General features: G+C 53.9%; 1 protein-coding gene across 2 annotated transcripts; it reads right to left on the reverse strand.

The window, feature by feature from the left end:
• Nucleotides 1-231: 231 nt before the first annotated feature.
• Nucleotides 232-17539, reverse strand: SPI1 (Spi-1 proto-oncogene). Of its 2 annotated transcripts, none has more exons than XM_081262380.1 (5): nucleotides 17354-17539; nucleotides 14157-14253; nucleotides 3257-3444; nucleotides 2299-2461; nucleotides 232-1931 (listed from the first exon to the last, which is right to left on the reverse strand). In XM_081262380.1, exons 1-5 carry the CDS (start codon nucleotides 17396-17398, stop codon nucleotides 1612-1614), a joined length of 813 nt encoding a protein of 270 aa, XP_081118506.1. In that variant the 5' UTR covers nucleotides 17399-17539; the 3' UTR covers nucleotides 232-1611. The 2 variants fall into 2 exon arrangements, with proteins under 2 accessions (XP_081118506.1, XP_081118505.1); XM_081262379.1 differs by having other exon boundaries at nucleotides 14157-14256.
• Between the last annotated feature and the right edge of the window lie 618 nt (nucleotides 17540-18157).

Below are 18157 nucleotides of genomic sequence, written 5' to 3' on the forward strand. Positions count from 1 at the left end.
GATTAATGCCAGAATGTTCTGAATCCCCTCCTCCCACCCTCGTTGTTTCTCTGTGACCTCTTGCCCACTGGGACTGGACACCTTTTCCATCACATCAGAGCCACGGATTGCCTCAGAAAGAAGCAAATTATCTGGGACCCCCCCAAACAAAACCCAATATCAGGAAAGATCATTCATCTCCCACCATCAGAAAAGGAATTCCATACACAAGCATTTTCCAGATGATAAAAACTTGCCATTTCTTTATATATCAAAATCCATTATTTTCTTCCATTTTTTAACCATATCACCTGCTTCTGAGCCTTTTTTAAAAGAAGACACTGAACACCATTTTTGCCATGCTGGAGATGAACCCAGGGCCTCACTCATACTAGGTAAGTGCACTGCCACTGAGTCACACCCCAGCCCCCACCTTCTCTGGGGGGCTCTGCAGTCAGGCTGGGAGCACCATGGCTGGGCTGTGATGAGCCTGCAGCCCTCCCGGTCTTTCTCCCTAAGCTAATGCTTAATGCTAAGGGTCCTAGGACCTGGGTTTTCTGAGGTGTGCAGACAGCTTCCGGAAGTTTCTTCATTCCCAGGCTGTCTGCTGCCACTACCCGCTATTTGCTAAAGCAAGATTCTTCCAGGCTCCTTGCTGACTGTGTCTGTTGCGCCTTGCTGTGTGGCGGAAGTCCGCCAGCCAAGTGTTCAGAATAAAGGGCTGCAGGAGGGGGACTGGAATCACCGGCCCAAGGTCTTGCAGGGCTGGAATCTTGTGAGAAGGGGTCTTAGTCTCTGCTCCTGCACAGTGAAGACATCTATTTCCAGATAAGTAAAGCTTCCTAGCTCATGGTGGGGCAGACCTGGAGTGGATCCAGCCTGGCCACAAGCCAGCTGTGAGAACTTGGACCAATTATTCCACCTCTGAGAGCCTCGGTGTCCCATTCTATAGAATGGGAGGACACCAGAGTCCTCATCTCAGTACTGCATGACCAGAAAATCCAGTGTTGTTAACAAGGTCATCCTTCTCATCGACATCATTTGCACCATATTTAACTCAGAAGATGGTGAATTCAAGCCTCATCCAGGCTTCAAACACCCTCTCGGGAGCAGAAGGCCTTTTACTTTGGTGTACTCTGCTAATAACAATGAAGGTCTTGTTCCAGACTCAGGCAGTGTGTGTCATTTGTCTCTGCGTGCCCAGGGCCCAGCACTGGGTAGACACCCAATGGCTAAATGAGGGAACCAGCCATGTCCCTGCCCAAGGGGGAGGGGACAGACAAGGGGCACATTCTGAAAGAGACTCTGTCGCTGCAAGCATGGTGTCTAACAAGACTTTACTTCCTTCCTAAAGGGTGAGGGCTGTGGGAGAAGGCGATGCTTAGAAAGGAGCATCCATCTACAGAAGTGACAAGAGACAGCCCCAAGGAAGCGCCCTGGCCACTGAGCGAGGCCGACGCCAGGGCGGCCTGCGGGCACCTCGGGGCTGGGGTCCCCTGGGGCAAGCGGGGCTGGAGGGGAGGCAAGGGAGGGTGGCCGCCAGTCCTGCCCTGGCCCCGGGCGTCCTCCCTGTGTCCGGGCCGGCGGGGGGTTAATGCTGTGGCCCGCGGGAGGCCTGGGGGCCCTGCGGGCTCAGTGCGGCGGGTGGCGGCGCTCGGCCAGGCCGCCGCGGCCCAGCACCTCGCCGCTGAACTGGTAGGTGAGCTTCTTCTTGACCTTCTTCACCTCGCCCGTCTTGCCGTAGTTGCGCAGCGCGCGCGCCATCTTCTGGTAGGTCATCTTCTTGCGGTTGCCCTTCTGGATGCCCCAGCGGTGCGCCAGCGCCTCCTTGTGCTTGGACGAGAACTGGAAGGTGCCCTTGTCCTTGTCCACCCACCAGATGCTGTCCTTCATGTCCCCGCTACGAAGCAGATCGAGCAGGAACTGGTACAGGCGGATCTTCTTCTTGCTGCCTGTGGGAGAGGGGCGCGTGGGGTGGAGGCCACAGGGACCCCTCAGGGACCGCCCACCCCACGGGACCGTATGGCGGGATGGTTCACAGGGGAAGAGCTCTCCCAGCTGCCGGGTGCACACTGGCACACACACGCACCATGCACACACACGCTCAGGCACGTACACAGCACACTTTGCGGAGAGCCCTGTTACACTCATAACACGTGCTCACAGAGCCCAGGTAGAGATGCTCAGAGACCCTGCAGAACGATCACACACACAGACTCCAGCCTGATTGCTGGGTTGATCGGCCTCGGCTCGGGTGTAGAAGGGGCAGGGGACAGAGGGCTGGGCCCAGCTGGGTCAGGGCCTGGGGCTGGGCCTTACCTGTTTCCCCATGCAGAAGGCCAGGCCCGGGCTCCAGGCCATCCGCCTCCCCATCAGAAACCTCCAGTGGAGGGCTCTGCCGCTCGCCCTCCTCCTCATCTGAGCTGGGCTGATGTGGGGACAGGGATGGGTATGGGAGGCACATCCGGGGCAGGTAGGGGACCTGGAAAGGTAGGGGAAGGAGTTGAGGTCAGGAAGGGACAGCTCAGGGCTCAGTAAGAGGAGAGGGAGTGCTGGGAAGCAGGTGGCCACAGGGGCAGGAAGATTAGGAAGAAGGCTGAGAAATTGGAGGCCAGTGGAGGCCACAACCACACAGGGCACAGGGCACAGTGACCAGGGGTTGCTGACATCCAACCCACTTCCCTTCCCACCTGGGCCCCCTGGTTCAGGGCAGGTCCCTGGGGAAAGGGCACCTTATTCTCATACACCCAAAGGTGCTGTCTGGCATAACAGTGGCCTTGGGGGAGAAGGGGGATGCAGAGGGGGTTGATCTGGAGCAAATGGGGTTTGATGAGTGACAGTGAGAGAAGGGGTGGCGGAAGTCACTAGGTCACTGGGGTTACAGCCCCTGGGACAGAGAGGGTTCAGTAAGGGGGTCAGTGGGTGTGGAAGGGCCCTGTAGAGGTTCATGACTTGGATATCCGAGGGGCCCATAAATGAGGCCTTGCAGTCTGTGAGGGTCCCCAAGACACAGGACCATGCATGGGGTGGGGAGCCAAAGATGGGGGGTTCTGGGATCATCTGGGGTCTGTCCATCCCCAGCGAGAGGAGATAAGGGGTGCAGGCCACGAGGTCAGTCGGGGGGTCAGTGGCAGCCGTTGGGGCTCCGGCCGCCGTTGGCGCGGTGGGGCAGGAAGCCACGTTGAGTAAGAGCCTGTGTCAGCTTCCTGTGAAGCTCCCGGGCCTCACCACAGGCCTGGCGTGGTCCTGAGGACAGAGGACAGCCAGCAGCACGCACCTGGTGGCCGAGGCTGGTGTGGGCCGGCGCCATGGGGGTGTCGAGGACGTGCATCTGCTCCAGCTCCATGTGGCGGTAGAGCTGCTGCAGCTGCGGGGGCTGCACGCTCTGCAGCTCCGTGAAGTGGTTCTCGGGGAAGCTCTCGAACTCGCTGTGCACGTGGTGAGGGTGGAAGTCCCAGTAGTGGTCTGTGGGGGGACAGGCCATCAGTGAGCCCCCGCGGGCAGGGCGGGGGAAGTGCCAGCAACAGAAACATCCATGCCGGGCCGCAGGGGGCTCGCTCCGCATCCAGACTGCAGGGCTCCCCTCACTGATGCTCCTGTCTCCTACTCCTGCTTTATAGGGAGGACCCTGAGGCTGGAGCCTACGCGACACGCCCAGCATCCATGGCAGAGCCAGAACCCAGGCCTGAAGCAAAGCCCTTGTGCTCAGCACCCACTTTCTCCTGCCTCCTGTCCAGTCACAGGGATGCAGGCTTCTGGTCCCCAAGTCTGAGTCCTGACTCTGCCACTGACTTGCAGTGAGACTTCAGGCACAGCCTGGGCCCCTCTGGCCGTAAATGAGGGTCATTGTTCTGGGGAGGGTTCAAAGGAGAACTCATCTGTAAAAATTCCTAGCCTCTGGCCTCTGATTCCCTTCCCCCACCTCAGACCTCCCTGTTCCTGAGGTCCCTGGCTTCCCTAGTCACACACAGGACTTTGTCACATGGCCAAGGTGTGACGGCCAAGTCACAGGGCTGACCTTCCTCACACTTCCAGAACTCGTCCAGACCCGCGTTGCTGCTCCTCCAAGCCCTGGCCTGAGTACTGTTCCAGGGAGGGGGCAGCGCCGCAGGCTCCCTGGGAAGCCCCATGGCTGGCTGGAGTCGGGAACAGCCACACCCCCGCAGCCTGTCTTGGGGCCGGGGCAGATCTTCAGCATGGTTTCTCTGGGCACCTTTTCCAGGAACAAAAACTGCCCACGTCTGAGGGACTTCCTGAGCAGTGTTTGGGTCCGAAAGAAAGTAGGGTGTGGAGATGAGATGGATTTGTTCATGGGCACAAAGAAGGAGTGTATGAGAAGCCAGTCCGGGCAGTGTCTTTGGGACGTCCACTAACAGCCGTGTGTGTGTGTGTGTGTGTGTGTGTGTGTGTGTGTGTGAGAGAGAGAGAGAGAGAGAGAGAGAGAGAGAGAGAGAGACTCATGAACATGCAGTTGTACACACATGTCTGTCATCCGCCTGCATTCCTCTCCCTCTCCCGCTTTCACAGGAACTCATAAGAAATCAAGTGTGATGCTCGGCACAGTGGCCCATGCCTGTGATCCCAGCGACCCAGGAGGCTGAGGCAGGAGGATTGTACATACTAGGCCAGCCTCCAAAATTCAGGGAAACCCTGTCTCAAAAAATAAAAAGGGCTGGGGATATACCTTAGTGGATTCAATCCCCAGATCTCTAGTATTAAAAAAAAAAAAAAGAAAGAAAGAAAGAAAGAAAGAAAGGAAGAAAGAAAGAAAGAAAGGAAGAAAGAAAGAAAAAAGAAAGGAAGGAAGGAGAAAAAAATGATTCTTTTTTTTTAGCTCTTGACCACATATCTGAGGACTTGCTTTCTAATCCTGCTAAGTGGTGGCTTTGCTGTGTGATCTCAGACAAGATCTTTCTCCCCCTGAGCCTGATACCCCATTTGGAAAGTCAGAGATGCAAGTGGATAGTAACCGAGGTTCTGTGCATGTGTGAAGTTGTGCGAGCCCACAACCCAGACAGCCCAGCCCTGCCTCTAGGAGACTGGAAAAGAGAAAGCCCACGATTTCAGGCAGAGCTGGTTCAAATCCTCACGGTGCCTGCGGCTAATGCCCACAAAGTGCCCAGAACAGAACCAGGTGCAACGTAAGACTCACTCGGCATGAACCACTCTCAGCATCATTGTATTCATATTTTATTCTAAAGAGCTGGCATTAGAACCAGGTGTGTGGGGCCCCTCTGTAGTGCCAGCATTTGGGAGGCAGGGGAGGGAAGGTCACTTGAAGCCAGGTGTTAAGATCAGCCTGGGTAACACAGGGAGACTCCCCGACACCCCCCCCCAAAAAAAGCTTGCATTATCTCTTGAACATGCAGTACTAGGGACTGGGGACCGAACCTAGGGGTGCTCCACCAGTGAGCAATCCAGCCCCTCTTATTTTTTGAGCCAGAGTCTCACTAAATTGCTAAGGCTGGCCTAGAACTTGTGATCCCCCTGCCTCAGTAGTGGGGTGACAGGTATGTACCACCACACCTGGTTTACCGCTGTCATTCTTTTTTTGGGGGGGTGGATGGATATTTGTTTGTTTTTTTGTTTGGTGCTGTGGATTGAACCCAAGTGCACTTTACCACTGAGCTTTACTCCCCAGCCCTTATTATTTTTTATTTTCAGACAGGATCTCACTGAATTGCTTAGGACCTCATTCAGTTGTTGAATGTGGCCTCAAACTGGCCATCCTCCTGTCTCAGCCTCCCGAGTTGCTGGGATGACAGGTATGCACCATGCTCAACTCAGTAGCCACTTTATTTTGTTTATTTATTTATTTTAGTACCAGGGATTGAACCCAAGGGCACTTAACCACTGAGCCACAATCCCCTTTTTATTTTTATTTTTTTATTTTGAGACAGGATCTCACTAGGTTGCTTACAGCCTCGCTAAATTGTTTGAGACTGACTTTGAAACTGTGATCCTCCTGCCTCAGCCTCCTGAGCCCCTGGGATTATTAGGCATGCATCCTGGCGCCTGGCTCAGCAGCCGCTTTTAAAATGTTCATTTCCTCATCTCCCTGCTCCCTGCCACCTTAGTGCCCCAGAGAAACAGCTTCTGAGGGACCTGTCACTTTTCCCCAGAGCCTGAAGTTGGAGCGCCAGTATTTTCAGGGAGTGATTTTGTTCCCCTCTGGGTTCCTGGTGCCTAATCATAGCAGACATAAACAGCGCTGTCCTGAGCAGATGAGCAAAGGAACAAAAGAATCTTGGTTTCTGAATAACTCTTTCTACAAAGTTATGTAAACCTGAAAGGAAAAACAAACTTGGTGACTCACACGTGTAATCCCAGCCCTTTAGGAGGCTGAAGCAGGGGGATTACAAATTTGAGGTCAGCCTCAGATACTTAGAAAGACCCTGTCTCAAAATTTAAAGATAAAATAAAAAGGGCTGGGGACGTAGCAGAGGTATAGCACTGTCCCCAGCCCTTTTTATTTTATAACAAGGGAGACTAAGGCATGAAGAAGGTTTCAAAAGTCCCAACAGAAACCTGCCTTTGGCCCTGGTTTGGTGCTCAGGAGATTAAGGCCAGAGTGCCCAGGGTGCGGGCTTTGGGCCTCCCTCCAAAGCCCGCACCCTGGGCGCTCTGGCCTTACATCTGGACACCCTTCCTGTTGGCAGTGCTTTATCCTTTCTGTCCCTTCACTGGGTCACCCAGGTGATCTCATTTAATCCTCGCCCCAACTCTGAGGAGGTGGCCACCATAGTATGATCTCCCTTTTGTCGGCTTGGAGACTGTGACAAATACGTCCTTTGTCTACAGCACTCATTGGTGGAGTTGGGCTCCAAACCCACTTGCATGTAACTTCAGGAACAGAGCTCTCAGCACCATACCACATCACTTCAGAGGAGCTAGACTGAAAGTGTTAAGACCTGGGGTGACACTTAATGAAAGCTCTCAGTAAAACCTGGGATGGCCCTTGAGAGACTTAGCTGACCGCTTTATTTATTTTTTCCCGGACCAGGGATTGAACCTAGGAACGCTTAACCACCAAGCCCCATCCCAGCGCTTTTATGTTTTATTTTGAGACAGGGTCTCACTAAGTTGCTTAGGGCCTTTCCAAGTTTCTGGGACTGGCTTTAAACTTGTGATCCTCCTGAGCTGCTGGGATTACGGGCGTGTGCCAACGTGCCCAACATCTGACTGCTTTTATCCATCTGTCCACCATTACCCCACCCATCATCCACCATCCATTATCTATCCATCCATCACTCATCATCTGTCCGTCCATCCATCATTAAACCACCATCCATCCATCCATCACCTACCCATCAATCATCCATCATTCACCCAGACAGCCAGAAATAACTCACTCGCCTTGATCACTCATTTCCTCCCTTTAAACTAGCTCTCAACCTGGGGCCAAAGTCCTGCCCATACATTCCAATTCTTACTCATTTGTCACCAGGACAAAAATAGAGTGAGATTCAAAACAACTCCACACAGAAATTCAGCCTTAAGAGTCATTCAGTTGACCTTATCTCCCCAGAACAGAAAGCTCAGCCTCAAACCCAGGGCTCTACCCAGGAGAACAGAAGTACAACCAAAACTGAGGAGAAAGATGAGGAATCAAGAGAGGAGGAGACAAGGAAAATACCCTTCCCAGGAAACCACAGAACGTTGGACATAGGTGGCCGGAGCCCAGCCTTCCCTGGAGATTGTTCAGATGTGGAAACTGAGGCCCAGAGAACTGCCGGTCTCAGAGCACTTGCTACTCTCTACCTTGTATCCTAATTATGAGAGTTTTAATTATTTCCCCTCTTATAACACTGAATCCAGTAGGACCTGTGTCCTTCAGCATCCAGCAATGCGCCTGGCATGTAAAATAGAATATTTATTAGAGAGCTCAGTGCAAGATGGATGGAAGGTTTGGTAGGTGGAGGGAAGGACAGCTGGAAGGAGGGATGAGTGGATGGTTAGATGAGTGTGTGAACAAATTGGTGAATCATAGATGGTTTGTGGTATGAAGTAGGCAGACATCTGGGTGAATGGGTAGATGGATGGTTGGATGAGTGGATGGATGAATTGGTGGATGGATGGGTGGATGGATGGATGGATAGATGGATGGATGGATGGGTGGATGGGTTGATGGGTGGATGAATGGATGGATAGATGGGTGGATGGATGGATGGGTGGATGGGTGGATGGATGGGTGAATGGATGAATGGGTGGGTGGGTAGATGGATGGATGGATGAATTTATGGGTGGATGGAGAGAAAAAGCCATACTTTGGAACTCTTCCTTCACCAGTCCCATCGCGAGCAGCAAAATCAGTCATATCCATTAGGATGACTACTACGAAAACCAAACCAACAGAAAATGACAAGTGTTGGTGAAGATGTGAAAAAAATTAGAGTCTTTGCACACCAATGGTAGGAATGTAAACACAGTGCAGCCCCATGTGGGAATGAGTATGGGAGTTCCTTTAAAAAATGAAAAATAAATCTACCATATAACCCAGCAATCCATTTCTAGTATAGATCCCGAAGAATTTAAGTCAGAGTCTTGAAGAGATATCCGTACACCCAAGTTCACAGGGGGCTGCATTTTTCACAGCAGCCCATAGTTGGAAGCAACCCAAGTCTCCGTGGGCAGATGAAGCGAAGGTGGTGTGTGCATCCAGTTGAACGGTAGTCAAGCTTTAATGGGGAGGGTTCCAACAGGTGGAGCAACATGCATGGACCTCAAGGACACCGTGCCAAGGGAAATGAGCCAGGCACGAAGGGGCAAATGTTGTATGATTCCAGGTATGAGACACCTGGAGCAGTCAGGTTCACAGAGGCTAGTGGGTGGCTGGAGGGTTGCAGTTTTGCAAGATGAAAAGAATTGTGGAGACGGATGGTGGTGATGGTTACATGACAGTGTAACTGTATTTTTTTTATACCACCCAGCTGCATGCTTAAAAATAGTTAAGATGGCCACGCCTGGTGGCGCAACCGCCTGTAAGCCCAGCTATTTGGAAGGCCAAGATAGGAGGACGCAAGCTCGAGGCCAGCCTCAGCAATGTAGCAAGACCCTGTCTCAAAAATAACAAAGGCCAGGGATGTAGGCTCAGTTGTAGAGCACTCCTGGGTTCAGTCTCCAGTACTGAGGTTAAAAAAAGTTAAGATGGTCGATTTTATGGGTTTTTTTAAATTTTTATTTTTTAGTTTTAGGTGGACACAATACCTTTATTTTATTTATTTTTATATAGTGCAGAGGATTGAACCCAGGGCCTCAGACACGCCAGGCAAGTGCTCTACCACTGAGCTACAAGCCCAGCCCCAGACAGGCTTTTTAAGAAGTTTACTTGTAGAACAACTAGGCACTGGAAGATGATACTAAAAACTTCCAGAGAGACACAACAAACAGAGAAAAATAAGCAAATGTAAACAAAAAATCAGGTTACTTTTGGAAAAGGGAATATGGAAGGGCCTTTGACTTCACAAGGAGAGCTCTAATAACCAGAGGACAGCAGAGAAATGTTTTCAAATTCCTAAGGAAAAAATGATTCTCAACCTGGAGTCCTAACATGGCTAAACTATTATTAAAGTGATAACAGAATAGCTGGAAGGCACGAGGAGGTAAAACACAACACAACCCAGCACAACGATGATAATAAAACCTGGGCATGGTAGCACATGCCTGTAATCCCAGCAACTCAGGAGGCTGAGATAGGAGGATGGCAAGTTTGAGGCTAGTTTCAACAACTTACTGAGGCCCTAAGCAATTTAGTGAGATACTGTCTGAAAATAAAAAATAACAAGGGCTTAGGATACAACTCTGTGGTAAAGTACCCCTGGATTCAATCCTCAGTACCAAAAGAAAAAAAAAAAAAAAACAAACAAACCTTGCCTGCCACACACCCTTCCCTTGGAGACTATAATGGTAAGGTAACAACTCCTTAGAGAAATTCAGTATTTTCCAGGTCTGTTCTGGTTATTTTACATGTATTATATCACTCGATCCTGACAATAATTTGATGAAGTGGGTGTTATTATGAAGTTAAGGTACAGAGAGGTTGACAATCTTGCCCATGGTCACTCCAGATAGCAATGGAGAGTGGGGGATGAATCCCTGTGTCTGGTTCCAGAATCAGGGCTTTTCTGTCCTGTGACACTGGCCCTAGGACACACAGGGTGGAGAAAGCACAGGTAATGAGAGGCAAGCTGAGAGTAATATCCCTGGGTCACAATAGTGGAAATTTCAAATACCAACTTAACAAGAGTTACCAGGAAACTGCCCTGGGAAGTGTGCACAGGTGTTCCGTGGGTGTGGCATGGCCGGCTAGAGTCAGGGTCTCCTTTCTCCTAGTAAGTGAATTGATGACCTCCCAACTGACAGACCAAGCAGATCCCTCTCTGCCTAGCCTCCAGAAGGTCCTCGGTCAGGGTTGGTGGATGAATAATGTTCTAAGGCTCTATTTCACATCCTCACTGGCTCAGTCAGACAGTGCTGCCACAGAAATCCTTCTTTCTGTTAGTAAAACAGCGGACACAAGGTCTATGTCACAGAGGAATATCCGCAACAGGCTTCAGTAAAAAATAGCAAGTTGCAGAACAGCATCATACAGTAATTTCATTTTTAAAAAATTTTTGTAGGGCTGGGGCTGTAGCTCAGTGGCAGAGTGCTTGCCTCACATGCATGAGGCACTGGGTTCGATCCTCAGCACCACATAGAAATAAACAAATACAATAAAGGCATGCTGTCCATCTACGACTACAAAAAGTATCAAACCCAGCGCCTCACAAGTGCTAGGCAAGTGCTCTGCCACTGAGCTATAGCCCCAGCCCCAGTAATTCCATTTTGAATGAATAGAATCTACATGTATATAGATATATATTTATAAATATGCAGGGCTATAGACATAGAATAAAAGTCTGTAATGATGTCTAAGGTACCCTTTAGTGGGAAGGAGATAGAAAAGAGGGAAATGAGCCAGGTGTGGTGGTGCACGCCTGTAATCCCAGCAGCTTGGGAGGCTGAGGCAGGAGGATCACAAGTTCAAAGCCAGCCTCAGCAACAGTGAAGTGCTAAGCATCTCAGTGAGACCCTGTCTCTAAATAAAATACAAAATAGGGCTGGGGATGTGGCTCAGTGGTCAAGTGCCCCTGAGTTCAATCCCTGGTACCCATCCCCAACAAAAAAGAGAGAAATGTTTCTCATGGGATGCTGGAGTAGTTTGTAAGTCTTAGAAATGAGTATTTTGTAATAATTAAACATTAAAGATTTAAAAATGTATTTAAATATCAACACACTCACACACACACACACACACACACACACATACACACACACTTTAGTTTATGTGATTTTCCTCCAAAAGCCGGGCACAATAGCACATGCCTATAATCCCAGCCACTTGGGGGGCCAAGGCAGGAGGATTGCAAGTTAGACCCTAAGCAACTGAGTGAGACCCTGTCACCTATCACAAAATTAAAAATAAAAAGCCTGGGGATGTGGCTCCATGGTTAAGCACTCCTGGATTAAATTCATAGTACCAACAAAACAAAACCTCTCCAAAATAGTGCTGATCTCTTGCCCAGTGTGCCTGGGGCTCTGGGCTCTATCCCTCACACAGCAAAACAAAGCAACAGAAAACCCACAAACAAAAAACTCTCCATAAAATAAAATCCACTCTCCCTCCATGTCCTTTAAGCCTCCTGTGACCCGTCCCTATGCATTTTATCTCCTCCATCTGGTTCTCAGCGGCCTCTGGGGCCTCTGTCAGGGTCTCCTTGTGCTCCCTTTGCCTGGACCCCTCCCCTCCTACACCTTCCTTCCCTCAAGATTTCAACTCAGTGACACCTACCCTGAGCTTCCCGGACCCTGCAGAGAAGGGTGTCCCCACACAAAAACTGCACTATGTCACTCTGGGTCTCATAGGACTTATCATTACGTGTGTGTGTGTGTGTGTGTGTGTGTGTGTTTGCGGATTTTCTCTCCCCTCCCTCCCGGAGAGCGGGGCTTGGCTGGTTCGCTGCTCCTCGTGGACTCCCAGGTGCCTGCAATACTGTGCGACAGTGACACACAGCGGAGGACCTTCAATGCTGAACTGATGCGGGAGGGGCGTCCATGCTAAGTGGTTGGAAGGATGCATGCCTGGGCGGGTGGAGGGGTGGATGGGGGGGCGTGGAAGGGTGTGCTTCTCCACCCCCCCAGCTGCTCCCTCCCTCCTGCCTTGGGAATGCAGTAAAGCTAAGGAGGCCCTCCCAGTTCACCGGGCCTTGTTCTCAGAACAGTACCTGGCCTTATAGACCATGTGCGTCACTTCGTGGAATCATCACAACGCAGAAGTATTTTCAGGCTCTAGACGAGGAAAGGGGGGCTCAGGGAAGTTATGTTACTTGCCCCAAGCTACACAGCTGGTGAGGAAATGGATCCAGGACTGACAGGGTTGGAGGGGGTGGGCAGGTCGGGAACACCTGAAGACTCTGGGGGCCCAAATTGGGGTGCTCAGGCATCCAACCAGGAGTCATTCCCCAGATGTAAGCACTCCTCTGAAATTCTCACTCCGTGGGCCCAGCCCCAGGCCTGGTGGGTTTCTGATATGTGGGCCAAACCCTCATACTCCAGGAAGGAAATCTGAGGCCACACAAGACTCAAAGGAAGTACCCCAAACCCGTGAATGGAAAGCCAGTTGGCCATGGGGAAAGCAAGCCTCGGCAGGAAGGAGGCCGCCCGCAGAGCCTGCAGGGCCGAGCCACCAGGGGGCGCCCTCCTCAAGCCCGACTGGTGATGGGTCGGTCCTGGAACCACTGACCGAAGGGAGGGTGTTGGAGCTGGGGTCACTCACACCCATGGAAGGAGAAGCTGGGAATAGAGTTGGTGAGAGAGACACCCTCTCTACATCGTGTGAATGTTCTACCAAGAGGATGTGTTTCTAGTGTAATTGCACATAAGCTTAAAAGCACAAAAGAGGTAGGAGGGCTCACTATGATCCCAGGCTGAGGCAATTCCACCACAAGTTCAAGGTCAGCCTGGGCGATTTAGCAAGACCCTGTCCCCAAATAAAACTTTTTAAAGGGTTGGGGATGCAGCTTAGTTTTAGAGCGTTGGCCTAGCGTGAGCAAGGCCCGGGTTCCATCCCCAGCAACAAAACCAAAGATGGTATTTCCTGGGTTGGGGGCCTTTCTGGCCCTGGGGCTGAAAGTTGGTCTTGAGGGGACGCCACCCTACCTCAGAGCTTCCAGGCGGAGTCCTTTAATGGATGCCGGCTGTGAGTACCTGGCACCCTGATGGGAGGGTTCTAAACAGACCTGCACACAGGCATCCCCTCAAGGGGCCGCAGACACCCTGGAGAACCCCCACTGAGGATTCAGTCCCTTAACTGGGCCACCTGACCTTTGGTTCAGGGATGCCTGCATCAGTACACCAAGATTCCCTCTGGGTGACCTCCACAGTCCTCTGTCAGGTCCCAGGCACCTGGGGCCAATCTGCTCCAGGAAGGATGCTGGACCCTGGGGTAGACAGACAAAAGAACCTTCTGGTCCAGGTCTCTGCGGTAACTGGGACCCTCAGCCTCTGCTGAGCAAGGGGTCCTCAGAGCTCTCCCCTGATCCAGCAGTACTCAGCTGGTTGCGGTAAAGAGACTGACTAGGTTGTCATGATGGGCAGCGTACTGGCATGGAGCAGGGAGGGGTTGAGGATGCTGCTAAGCCTCTTTTGGTGCCTAGGACAGTCCCCAAACAGAACTGTCCCGCCCAAAGTATCAGCAGAGAAGCTGCTAGACACACACAGCAGGGAGTAGGACTGTGGGTGGGGGCGAGTTTGAGGGAAAGACAGTGAAGAACTGAGGAAGGGGTTGGAGGGGGCGGCGAGTGTGCAGAGCACTGGCCTTGGGTCCAACCGACCTGGGGCCCACTGGCCGGTGGGAGCCCTGTGCAGGTCACTTTGATCCCTAAGCCTCAGCATCCTCGTGTTGAAATCTACGGGTTGGCTGACATAAATGTGCAAGAAGCTAACCTGGTCCTTGGCACATGGAAGAGGCTCATCAATGAGAGGCGGGGGATGCAGGGATGAGTAGCTCACTTCCCCCCAGAGCTAAGTTGACCTTGGAATTCCAAGGAAGACCCGGAGCCATTTCTTCTTTCTCCCCCGCCCCCCAGGTGCTCAGGCGCCCACCCACGCCTGGAAGGGGCGGCAGGCCCTGAACTCACCGTTGTGGCTTTCTCCATCACTGGTGATATACGGGTAATATTCATGCGTCTGGCGTTGGTACAGGTCCGTGTCATAGGGAACCAGGTCTTCTGACGGCTGCTGAGAGAGGAGGGTGTCAAGGCCTGGGCTGGTGGGGAGGCCCCAGCCAGGTTTGCGGCCCCCAGTGTGTTGAGTCCACAACACCTTCCCTCACCAAGGGACCCTGTTGACCCCGCAGCTCTCCCTCTGCTTGAAATCCACAAGGTCAGGGCCACAGGAAGGGGGCGGGGCCCCAAGAGAGCTAAAGGCAGTGATGGGGGCCCTAGAGGTCAGAGATCACAGGAGGACAGAGGAGAAGGTGCAGCCCCCCTGCCCTGCTTGGCTGGGCCCCACAACTCTTTTTGGTTTGGATCTGAAATGTCCCCCACAGCCTCATGTAGGAGGCTTGGTCCCCAGTACAGCAGTGTTCAGAGGTGGGACTTGGGAAGTGACTGGATCCCGAGAGCTTTGACCTCAGGATTACTCCATTGATGGATTCATAGCTGATTGGACTTTGGGGACCGGATAGAAACTGTGGGAGGTGGGGCCTCGTGGAAGGGAGTGCGTCCTTGGGGGTGGGCCCTTGGGGAGTCTACCTTGTTCCTAGTCCCTTCCTCCAAGCTCTCTCTCTTCCCAGCTGCCCGGAGGTGAGCGGCTTTGCTCCACCACACCCTCCTCCCCATGATGCTCTGCTTCACCACAGGCCCAGAGCAACGGAGTTGGCCACCCCTAGACTGAAACCTCTGAAACCATGAGCCAAAATAAATCTTTCTTCTTTTAAGCTGTTTTTCTTGGGTATTTTGTCATAGCAACGAAAAGCTAACAAAGTCCCCTCACGCTCATACTCATGTTCACGCCTGTGTGGTCCAGATCATGGTCTCACATGTTCACCTCTCACATCCACACAGATGCACCCATTCCCCCAAACGCACACACACTCCCTGTGACACTGGTACAGCCCCAATCCCACTTGTGGGCTCACTCTCACAGCTCATCCTCTCACTCTCTCAGCCACTGTACCCATCCATGCATGTAAAGGCTGACACCCTCATCTTTGTTGTTGTTTGTTACTAAAGGAACCCAGGGGTGCTTAACCACTGAGCCACATCACCAGCCCTTTTTATTTTTCTATTTTGAGACAGGAGTCTGGCTAAGTTGCTGAGGCTGGCTTTGAACTGGACATCCTCCTGCCTCAGCCTCCCAAGCTGCTGGGATTACAGGCGCGCGCCATCATACTTGGCACCCACACACACCTTTACATCCACTCACACACAACCCATGCACCCTGGTACACTCACCCCTGTGGGCACACGCAGAGTTGCATGAACTGACACATGCACACCCACTGCATTCCAGCCACCAAAGGTCACACCCACAACCTCCCACATTCCACCAGCATGCTCCACAGCACCCTGGGGTCCTCCTATCACAGTCTCCCTGCCCACCCCAACTCTCCCTCACAGCCTGTGTCCAGGTCCCAGACAGGCTCAGGCCCACCGTGATGACCATCCTACTAATGGTTTGTACAGAAGTCATCCTGGCAGGCGGCCTTGGGGGCCAGGGGACAGAGGCCTGGATCCCCCCCTCCCCTCCCCTCACTGGATACTCCCTTCCCTCCTCCTTCCTTCACCTGCCTCCCCCTCCCCCCTCCTCCCAGTCCTCCTCCTCTTCCTCTCTCCCCCTCCCCACCCCCAGTTTACTGGCTCCCCAGAAGTCCTCTGCCTCTCGCCACCCCCACAGCCTGTGCCCAAGGATTGCACAACAATTACCGTGACCCTTAGGGCTTGGCATGGGGGACCAGGGCTGTCTTGAGAACCCATTGTCCCCAGAGACACTCAGAGTGGCCCCTGGGGCTGAAAAGAGGGGCCGGGGTCTAAGGTGGAAACCCAGGATCTGTTCCCGACCTAGCTCTGTGGGGAGTTCAGGGTTGAGAGGTCAAAGGTCAGAGACAGTAGGGCCAAGCGCCTGGGCCTGGGGCTTTCTTGAGGCAGAATGGGCTCTTGCTGGGACACCCCCCTCCATCCTTCCCTGCCCCCAGCACCTGCTGAGTCCCAGGTTGGGGAAGGGGTTCCCTCGGGCACTGTCTGCCTCAGGCTAAGAAAGGGGAGCCCAGTCCTGAGCCTGCCTCCCTGGGTCCCAGGCAGCCAGCCCAGGATGCTGGCTGTGATGTCAGGCCGGGGTGCCTCCAGGGCTCCCAGCCGCAGCGGGAGGGGGAGGGGCGCTGCCGCTAGGCCGGGAAAGCTGAGTCAGGGGGCAAGCCTTGCCCTTCCCAGTCCCCCCACCCTGGGCCTCCCCATCGGACGTGAGACGGGAAAAGGGAGAAGGGTCCTCTCTGAGGGACCCTGACACCTGTCTTCGGCTGCAACTGTCACTGAGAGCGGGAGCCTTGCAGACCCGCCCGCCCGCTGCCCTTCCCTTCCCTGGGTCTCCTGGGACTCTGCGCCTCCACCCCCAGACCCAGTGCTCACCCTAATTCCAATCTGACGCTCATCCCAGTCCTACCCCAGACTCAATCTCAGTTGCCACCTGGTCCCAGCCCGTCCCTGCCTCTTCCTAACCCCAGCGCAGGCTCAACCCTAGCTACAGTGTCACTGCTCAGCCCCCTCCTGCCCTGCCCAGCCCAGCCCCAAGCCCCTGGCCCAGTCCAGGCCCCCACCCCCATCTCTCAGGGACCTGTAGGCCCAGACCATTTGGTCAACAGATATGTCCTCTGTGCCAGGCCCAAGACTAGGCGTTGGGGACTCATTGGGGGCCCAGAGTTCCAGGATCCTTGGTCTCTTGAAGTCGGTGGGCCCCCGGCTGAGACCTCTGCCTGCTGCCTTCAGCAGGCAGCCGACCCCTTCCTGCCCCGGAGCTGGCCTCCCGCAGGCCAGTGTCCCCATCTCCTCCTGTGCTTCTCTGCTGCCACCCTCACCATCCTCAGCCCAGTCCCCTGCCCTGGAGCTGGGCCTGCCACCCAAGCCCTGCTATAAATAACCGTTCAGGCCCCATGGGTCACAGCCCACGGTGGGCCAGCCCTAGCCGGCCAGGCCCGGAGGAAGCCAGTGGCCCCTCACAGGTCTCAGGCCAGGAGCTCCAGGGAGGAAACGCCAACTTCCCACAGATAGCGGCCCCCTCGAGTGGGCTGGCGGGCTGCTTCCGAGGGCCGCTGGGCCAGTGGAGGAGTCGCAGTACTCACAGGGGGGACGAGGGGAAACCCTTCCATCGTGCACGCCTGTAACATCCAGCCGAGCTCGGAGCCTGTCAGATCCCCTGCCTCGGTGGGGGCCAGCGCGGGGCCCCTCAGGACGGGGTGCCCCGTCGGGGGGCTGGATGGCCGTCGGGCGGACGCAGGGCTCAGGCCTGCCCCCTGAGCTACAGGAGCCCTGGGTGAGCCCCCTCCCTCGACATTGCAGGGCCAGCGCAAGTTCCTGATTTTATCGAAGGGCCTGCCGCTGGGAGATAGTCCCCTTGGGGTGACATCACCACCCCAGCCCTTTGCATAAATCTCTTGCGCTACAGGAAGTCTCTGGCCTGCTGGGGCAGGTGGTGCTCAAGGGGCTGGCTTGGGAGGCCATGGGGGCCAGGCCCCCTGCCCAGAGGAAGCTGGGGCTGGGAAAGAGAAAGGCTGGCCACCACCAGAGGCCTGGCCGCCCCTCGCTCGGGCCCTGCGGAGGCTCTCTGTCCCGCAGCCCAGTCACGTCTACTTCTTGTGAGGCCCCTATGTGGCCGACGTTTAGCTCCTTGGGGTCAGAGTGGTGGCATTTTGGGGCCTGTACTTTCTGGGGTAAGACTGGCTCTGAGCCCCTGACTGCCAGGCGGGCTGCCCTGTGGCCTGCACCCTGGCCGCTGGGCTCCTCCTGGTCTGGGGCTGGGCTCCAGGGCTCTTCAGGGTATCGCTGCTCTCCCCCTTCCCTCGGAGTCCCCTCACCTGACTTCCATTCCATCACGAGGGTCTCCTGCCAGCTTCCTGAACCCCACAGCTCCTCCCAAATCCCAGGAG

The sequence above is a fragment of the Spermophilus citellus genome (genome assembly GCF_964194105.1).
Source record: "Spermophilus citellus genome assembly, chromosome: 2".
Taxonomy (NCBI): Eukaryota; Metazoa; Chordata; class Mammalia; order Rodentia; family Sciuridae; genus Spermophilus; species Spermophilus citellus.